This window comes from Carassius carassius, chromosome 22 (genome assembly GCF_963082965.1).
Source record: "Carassius carassius chromosome 22, fCarCar2.1, whole genome shotgun sequence".
Classification (NCBI taxonomy): Eukaryota; Metazoa; Chordata; class Actinopteri; order Cypriniformes; family Cyprinidae; genus Carassius; species Carassius carassius.
In genome coordinates this window covers 16,822,058-16,831,152 of record NC_081776.1, presented here as the reverse complement: position 1 = coordinate 16,831,152, position 9,095 = coordinate 16,822,058, and the positions used below count along the sequence as shown (strand labels likewise).

The following is a 9,095-nucleotide window of genomic DNA, read 5'->3' as shown; positions in this document are numbered from 1 at the left end:
GACGGCAGAGGCTGATCATTTAGCCTCAGTCAGTGTGCGCTTGTGTGTGGTCTGCTGGCCATTCTGGTTCCATGAAGACTCCAGTTCTTCTGTGTGTCCTGCTCTTTGTGCAGAGCTGGGCTTTCGAGTTTGTCATCGATGGCGAGTGGGAAAGTGAAACAGTAAGATTGAAATAGAAAAGTGAGACAAAAGAGGCAAATTTATGTGCATCCATGTTGATGTCGGTACACTGAATGTGCATCTAAACTGAAATCTGTATCGTGTGTGTGTGTGTGTGTGTGTTATTTTGTTAGTCAGGTCCTTTGGATCAGTACCACCATTCTGGGAGATACAGGGTAAGCATTCATATTCAACTTGAAATGAAATTAAACGTGGCAGGAGAAAGATTTTGAACAGAAATGTACTGAAATTATACAGCAGAATACTTTTTATAATAATAATAATAATAATAATTGATGTAGTTTATTTTTAATTTTCCAAGATGTTGAAGCGGTTTTGAAATGTTTTAATGTGATGATAGTGTCACTGAGGCCTTCATTGATTACCATTGATCAAAGAGTCAAGTGTAAGTCCAGCAGTCCATGCGGTCACTTACTCAGTTTAATGTTTAAGTCTGTGTTCCTGTGGCTCAGTGGTAGAGTATTGCGTTAGCAGCGCTAGAGGTCATGGGTTCAATTCCCAGGGAACACACATGGATAAAAAAATAAATAAATATATACATATATATAGCCTGAATGCACTGTAAGTCGCTTTGGATAAAAGTGTCTGCTAAATGCATATAAATGAATACATTTTATATATTTACATTTTGTTTTAAAATTATAGAATTTGTTTTGTAATATATATATATATATATATATATATATATATATATATATATATATATATAAATTGTATACAAATTTACAACAATTGCAAGCGTTATAGAAAATAAATGTATAATTCAACAGCTCATAATGTATGCAATTTAATTTGACTTCCTGATGCAGACAATTAATTAATATTCCTTTTAATTAGATTTTTTTTTTCTGTTAAAGTTCTTGAAAATGTATAATTAAGACTTTTTTTTCTTTCTTTCTTTTTTATTTGAACTGTAAACATATCTGTTAACTTTTCAGTTCTGTGAACATATCATATTTTGAATATGATTTAGCATATATATATATATATATATATTATTTTATTTAAATTATAATCTTTTCCTCTCTTTTTGTGTGTGTAGAGAAACGTTTTGTCCAGTGAAGAAGAAGAGGATTTTGAGGTATTTTTTTGTTCCATTTTAATCTTATCTAATAATCGATTGGCTTGTTTAAAGACACTCCGGTTATTGACGTCCCCCTGCTACTGTTCAGCTTCTACTAGAGACACTTTCCTCTCTGCTTAGATTTGGTTTCCAAATTTCTATATCTATTTTCCTGTTAAAAAAAAAAGAAAACACACCAAATTGACAGCTTTGATAGTCTACTTTCACACAAGCCAAGAAGTGTCACTAAATATAGCATTTCAAACTAGAAATTGACATTTTCTCAGGACAACCCTTATGTCTGGTGGTACTAAGGTATACATATGGTTTCTAGTTAATGTCTCTAATGTTAATAGTTTGATTTATGTATTTTGTTTTGTTTGTGTCTGCATGCAGGCAATTCAGGGCAATGACATCACAGTTAAGAGCTATAAGGTGGAGAGCAGAATCACATCGCGGTTCGCTCACACCACAGTCAAGAGCTCCGTGGTCAACTCAGGCCCCAGCGCCCAGAGCATCGGCTTCAACGTGCAGATCCCCAAACGCGCCTTCATTAACAACTTCACCATGTGAGAGCCTTAACAATCACAAATACACACACAACACACATCAGCTTGCTGTATGACCAGTGGCTGCTTTTCAGGAATGTCAATGGGATCACATTCACTGGCTCAGTGAAGGAGAAGACAGTGGCACGGAACCTTTACGCTCAAGCAAGAGCTCGGGGGAAAGCAGCCGGCATCGTCAGGTACTGTACAGAACATCCAGCCATCAACTTAAACTGCAATGTCCTATATATATTTAAATGTACAAATATAAATCCAGGATTTATTGTTCTGGTTTTATATTTCTATATTGTATATTTAATTAGCTCTTTCAATATATGTTTAGATTCATAACTATGTCTGGATTTACACACACGCACGCACGCACACACACACACACACACACACACACACACACACACACACACACATATATATATATATATATATGTATATGTATATATAAAATAGAAAGTAAGCTTAAAGACTTACATTGTTACTTACAGAATATTTATCTGTTTGAAATGCTGTTCTTTTTTAGCTTTTTATTAATCAAAGACTCCTTTGACTCTCAGGACTAACTCTCAAGCAATGGAGACCTTTAGGACGGAGGTGCACGTTCCTCCAGGCAGCATAGTGGAGTTTGAGCTACACTATCAGGAAATGATGCAGAGGAAACTGGGTGTCTACGAGCACACACTACACTTACAACCTGGACGCTTGGTTCCACTGCTGCAGGTCAGGTCCACACACAGTCCAGAAATATACAGAAGTTGTGTCACGAACCCTATGATGTGACCTCTAGTATGATGTTAATGTATTTTTTGGATGGTTGTATCTCTTCAGGTTGATGTGTATATATTTGAGCCCAAAGGTATCAGTTTTGTCACAGCCTCTAACACACTGGGAAAGCAATTGTCAGAGTTGACCAAAATCACCCACACGAAAGAAAAAGCCCACATTGTGTTCAAACCAACGGTGCAGCAGCAGCGCAAGTGTGACAACTGCACTGAAAGCTCAGTGGACGGCGTGTTTACTGTGAAGTATGATGTGGAGAGAGAGAGCAATGCTGGAGAAATTCAGGTGTGGATATACAGGCACTTTTATAGCAAATGGTTGACATACAGTACAAAATCACAATCATGTGCGAGTCCACCAGTCTCTGCGGTTGTGTTATTTAAGTATCATATATACCAGATCATACATACCAAATTAATTTAATTAATTTTATTCAATAACCATTCTTGACGGTACTGTGGAACGTTCCTGGTAACCAAACATGAGCACATACCTAATGCACACTCTATTGCTTGCTATTTAAAAAAAGTTAGTATGTGCAACATTACATAGTATGCTTTACTTCATCACCTGTGATTGCTGATGCACTGTATTTTCTATCTCTCAGGTGTCTGACAGTCATTTTGTTCAGTTCTTTGCTCCATCTGATCTATCTCCTCTCTCCAAAAACATTGTTTTTGTCATCGATGTGAGTGGAAGCATGTGGGGGCTGAAAATGAAACAGGTATGGATGTGTTTAGTCAAAGTATCCTGCAGCTATCAGGAGATACATCCTGTCAGCTCATGGCATTTTCAGTTGAATTGTTGCCACCATGTGGTCAAGTAAATTATAGGGCACTCATCATTTAAAGTGGTCATGATATCAAATTAGACTCCATCAGGTCTTATTATACACTGTTTTATACAAGGATTTTGATTCATTTTGTTAATAACTTTTTGAGTTGCAGATTAGAAATGATAAAAATTGATTTAAAGTTTAAATTAATGTGCTGTCTTAATCAAGAAAACCTTAATATATGTGACTCTGGAGCACAAAACCAGCCCTAAAGGGTTAGTTCACCCAATAATCAAAATTATGTAATTAATAACTTACCCTCATGTCGTTCCAAACCCGTTGTTCCAAGACCTCCGTTTATCTTTGGGACACAGTTTAAGATATTTTAGATTTAGTCTGAGAGCTCTCAGTCCCTCCATTGAAGCTGTGTGTACGGTCTACTGTCCATGTCCAGAAAGGAAAGAAAATTCGTTCACGAACCGGATATCTCAAACTGCTTTGTTTTGAACTCTCTCTCAAAACAGACACGGAAGAGAAGACAATGCTGAATAAAGTCGTAGTTTTTGCTATTTTTGGACCAAATTCTTTTTTCTATGCTTCAAAAAATTCTAACTGACCCTCTGATGTCACATGGACTACTTGGATGATGTTTTTCTTTCCTTTCTGGACATGGACAGTATACCGTACACACAGCTTCAATGGAGGGACTGAGAGCTCTCAGACTAAATCTAAAATATCTTAAACTATGTCCCGAAGATAAACGGAGGTCTTACGGGTTTGGAACGACATGAGGGTGAGTTATTAATAACATAATTTTGATTATTGGGTGAACTTATTTGACAACTTCAAAGTTGATTTTCTCAGTATTTGGATTTTTTTGCACCCTCAGATTCCAGATTTTCAAATACTTGTATCTCGGCCAAATATCGTCTGATCCTAAGAAACCATACATCAATGGAAAGTTTATTTTTTCAGCTTTCGGTTAATGTCGGTTAAATCTCGAAATTGACACTTAAGACTGGTTTTGTGATCCAGGGTCACATATTTTCAATGGCATGTCACACAGCTAAACTGGCTGATTTAACATTTCCCTTTCTTTGTGCTTTTAGCTAACATTTAGTTAGCAAGCTAACAGCTTAGCCTATTAGCTTAAGATTATTCCAAATAGTTTCAAACTATCTTCTTTTGATTATCATGATAACACGCTACACCAATATTTTGACCAGCGAATGCTATTATCCGTGAAAATTAGCTGTAACGAGCTAAATAACATCTTTTTTTGTTATTTTTTGTTTTGTAGACAGTGGAGGCAATGAAGGCTATTCTGGACGATCTGTCGATGAATGACTATTTCAGCATCGTAGATTTCAATCACAATGTCCGTTGCTGGAATGAAGATCTGGTCCAAGCTTCCTCCATCCAAGTGAACGAAGCTAAAAAGTACGTCGAGAGCATCAAGCCCAACGGAGGTGAGAGACATTTTACCTTGAATTTCTTGCATGACATTTTTTGAGTCACTAAGGTGAAAAATGTTTTGAAAAGGGACACTATTGTTTGTCACTGACCCTGTATGTAACCCCAGGCACCAACATCAATGAGGCTTTACTGAGAGCAGTGCAGATGCTGATGAGAGCTTCCAATCAGGGATTGATCGACCCTCGTTCTGTGTCTATGATCATTCTGGTGTCTGATGGAGACCCAACAGTGGGTAAGATTTGACATAGACCATTGCTGTATACCCACCATCATGTCCTGAAGTTTCCTCTAGTCCTCTTTCTCTTTTCATGTCTCATTTAGGAGAAATAAAGCTGAGCACTATTCAGAAAAATGTGAAACGTGTGATGAGGGAGGAGTTTTCTCTATACTCTCTTGGTATTGGTTTTGACGTAGACTTCGACTTCCTGGAGCGAATTGCCATGGACAACAGAGGCATCGCCCAGAGGATTCATGCTAACCATGATGCCGCAGAACAGTTAAAGGTTTAATACACAGTCACAATGAATCTTATCTCTTCCATGTTAATCTTGTTTTTTTTTCAAACCATGACAAGTGACAAGACTTTTTAGATGATCACCTGTTTTTTATTTCTATCTTTTTTGATGTTTCAGATTTGCTAATACCTCTTACAGTGAAAAGTCATTTATTGAAATTCCTGCTCATCCTTAAACATCATTATAATTTTCTGTTATTTAGAAATTTCAAACAGTATTTTAACGTATAAATATATATGTGTGTGTGTGTGTGTGTGTGTGTGTGTGTGTGAAAGATACATTTCTACAGTGTTAAAAAAACAAATATTTATATATACACATACACACACAATTTCATATTACATATGTCAAAATAAATTGCAATAAACATCTTTAATTAACAAATAAAAATCTGTTAAATGTTTCTCAGACCGCAATACAAGATTAAATTGAACACAAATGGAAGTTTTTCTACCAAAAAGGACCCCCATATAAGACCCTTAGTGTCTCTTTCAGTTTCAGAAAACATTCGGAATGGAAGAAAGTTAGCTAAAGGTTGTGCATTTCTGCATGAGCTCAAATATTTCTCTGTAAGTCCCAATGATCTGAGCTATGATATACTGACTGATTTTATAGCTCACAATATGTCAACAATTGTCTCATTTGAGTCTATTGCTACATTTTCAGAATCAAATGAGAAACATCTGAGATTTATTGGATGGGAATGGGAATGAAACGAAACGTACTCGGTTACTAAACGTAACCTCGGTTCTCTCTAGAAGAGCTAGAGCTCTTAGCTAAGACGCTACGGGAAAAGTCTCTTTTCACGAAATACTGAAGCAAAAAATTATCCTTAATTTTGTATTTTTGTAAAGCGCATTTGCAGCAGTACACAGCCATAGGCGAGACGGCTCGTTCGCTCATTGGCTTGTTCTGCGACAACTGCACAGCCTATCGAGCACGGGCTGATGCAACATCAGACCAATAAGGGCGCTTCGCGCCCTTCTTGCCACTTCCCGCCGAAACGGGTGTGGCCCAACCTATAAAAGGAGCTCGAAAAGGCTGACTCACCTGATTTATTTCATCGCCGAAGCGAACCAGAGTGAATCGTGCGCACGGCAGAGAACGCAGTACTCGTTCGCTCTTCTAGAGAGAACCGAGGTTACGTTTAGTAACCGAGTACGTTCTCTTACGAGAGCTCTCTCGTACTGCGTCTTAGCTAAGACGCTACGGGAACCCAATGTAAAACGCCGTGCGCGCAGGGATCACACACCAATAAACCTGAAGCAACGCCCAGGATTTACAGTGCACAGTCACCTGAGGGACTCACAGAGAGTCCAGGACAGAAAAGGGAAAAAGCCCTCCGTCCCATATCTAGCAGCATCAGTAGATGCGGCAATATGACGTCACACAGCCGAGGCAAGGCCTGACCAATGTGGCAATGCGGGTCTTACGCAATACTGCCCATATAACAGTCGGCAGCGCATAGCGCTCGTGAACTCAGAATTCCCCTCAGGGCCCTGATTCGCCTATACCGACAGCAGCCTTGCTTGCAAGGCGGGAACCTCCAGGTTATAGAACCTGATAAATGTAGACGGCGAGGCCCAACCTGCCGCCATACATATATCCTGCAAGGAGATCCCAGTAGACCACGCCCACGACGAGGCGATGCCTCTTGTGGAGTGTGCTCTGACGCCCAACGGGCACTGAAGGCCCCTGGAAGCGTAAGCTAACGCTATGGCGTCAACTATCCATCTGGATAGAGTCTGTCTCGAAACAGCCATTCCCTTGGAACGCCCACCGAACGAGACAAATAGCTGCTCCGTTTGCCGAAAGGCAGCAGAGCGAGACACATAAGCTCTTAAAACCCTGACAGGGCAAAGAAGACTCGAGTCTCCATCCTCCCCTGACACCGGCAGGGCAGACAGGGCAATAACCTGAGCCCGAAACGGTGTGTTGAGGGATTTCGGCACATAACCGTGCCTAGGTTTGAGTATGACTCTTGAGTCATTGGGCCCAAACTCCAAGCACGACTGGCTCACCGAGAGCGCGTGCAAATCACCCACACGCTTCACAGAAGCGAGAGCCAACAAGAATACTGTCTTGAACGACAGATGCTGAAGGCTAATCGATTGGATAGGCTTGAAAGGGGGACCTTTCAAGGCCTCCAAAACCGCCGCGAGGTCCCACATAGGGACTGACGGAGGTCTGGGAGGATTCAGCCTCCTAGCTCCTCTGAGGAACCGGATGACTAAATCATTCCTTCCTATTGACTGACCGGACGCCGTTTCAGAAAACGCCGCGATGGCAGCCACATAAACTTTGAGCGTGGATGGGGCTCTGCCCTTATCCAACAGCTCCTGAAGGAAGGAGAGGACCTCCGTCACCTCACAACTAAGGGGTGAATAACCTCGAGCTGTGCACCAGCTGGAGAACACCGACCACTTTGAGGCATACAGACGTCGTGTTGACGGAGCTCTAGCCTGAGTGATGGTATTTAGCACTCCCACTGCGAGATCAGCGGGTAACCATTGAGTGCCCATACATAGAGGGACCACAACTCCGGTTGAGGGTGCCAAATCGAGCCCCTGGCCTGCGAGAGGAGGTCTCTCCTCAACGGTACCGGCCACGGGGCGACATCTGCTAACTGCATCAAATCTGGGAACCATGGTTGGTTCTTCCAAAGAGGTGCTACAAGCAGTATTGAACATCTCGTTTCTCTCACCCGTTCTATCACCTGCCGAAGGAGGGAGACGGGAGGGAACGCATAAAGCGGGCAGCACGGCCATCTCCGTGACAGCGCGCTTTCGTTCTTGGAAAAGAACGCGGGGCAGTGAGCGTTTTCGTGGGACGCAAAGAGGTCCACCTCCGCCATGCCAAATCTCTCCCACAACAGCCGGACTGTTTGCGGGTGTAGAGACCATTCGCCCGTAGGAACATTGCCTCTGGACAGCCTGTCTGGACCCAGATTCTGCAGTCCAGGCACATGCACTGCTCTCAGCGAGCACACGTTGCGCTGAGCCCAAATCAGGAGGCGTTCCGTCAGCCTGCACAGGTTTCGGGACCCGAGACCGAGCTGGCGATTTATGTAGGACACCACGGACATGTTGTCCGAACGGACTATGACGTGGTGATCCTTGATATGGGGACAAAAGCGCGTCAGCGCGTTCTCCACTGCCAGCATTTCCAGGCAGTTGATATGATGGAGCTTTTCCCGTTCTGACCATAGGCCAAAGGACGGTCTGCCTTCGAGCAGCGCTCCCCATCCCGAAGTGGAGGCGTCCGTCGACACCATTTTCACACTCGGGGAAGTCCCCAGGCTTACACCTGATCGGTACCAGCCGTTCGCTGTCCAAGGTGCTAGAGCCGCAACACAGCTCTGATCGACCTTGAAATGCAGCCGGCCAGACGCCCACGCTCTGCGCGGCACCCGAGCCTTCAGCCAGAACTGCAGGGGGCGCATGCGGAGCAGGCCCAGCCGCAGAACCGGAGATGCTGAGGCCATGAAACCCAGCATCTTTTGACAGTGTTTGAGCGACACAGTCGCGCCACAGCGGAAAGAACTCGCTGCACGCTGAATGCCCATCGCGCGCTGTGGTGACAGCCGCGCCGTCATGGAACACGAGTTCAGAACTATACCCAGAAACAGGATCGTCTGACTGGGGTTCAGCGAACTCTTCACCCAATTGACACTGAGGCCGAGCTTCTCGAGGTGATCGAGTAAAACGGCTCTGTGGTCCATGAGCTCCGCTCATGATCGGGCC

General features: G+C 42.6%; 1 protein-coding gene across 1 annotated transcript in view; it reads left to right on the top strand.

Annotated features, from left to right (window-relative positions):
* LOC132099058 (inter-alpha-trypsin inhibitor heavy chain H2-like) overlaps positions 1–9,095 on the top strand; it is a 35,089-nt gene that overhangs the window by 18,461 nt on the left and 7,533 nt on the right. The window contains exons 2-12 of the mRNA XM_059505480.1: positions 68–161; positions 294–335; positions 1,223–1,261; positions 1,640–1,812; positions 1,887–1,991; positions 2,364–2,526; positions 2,635–2,871; positions 3,194–3,310; positions 4,662–4,830; positions 4,944–5,069; positions 5,159–5,340. Coding sequence (XP_059361463.1) covers positions 72–161; positions 294–335; positions 1,223–1,261; positions 1,640–1,812; positions 1,887–1,991; positions 2,364–2,526; positions 2,635–2,871; positions 3,194–3,310; positions 4,662–4,830; positions 4,944–5,069; positions 5,159–5,340 — 1,443 coding nt within the window. The 5' untranslated portion in view covers positions 68–71. The remainder of the gene's footprint in view (positions 1–67; positions 162–293; positions 336–1,222; positions 1,262–1,639; positions 1,813–1,886; positions 1,992–2,363; positions 2,527–2,634; positions 2,872–3,193; positions 3,311–4,661; positions 4,831–4,943; positions 5,070–5,158; positions 5,341–9,095) is intronic.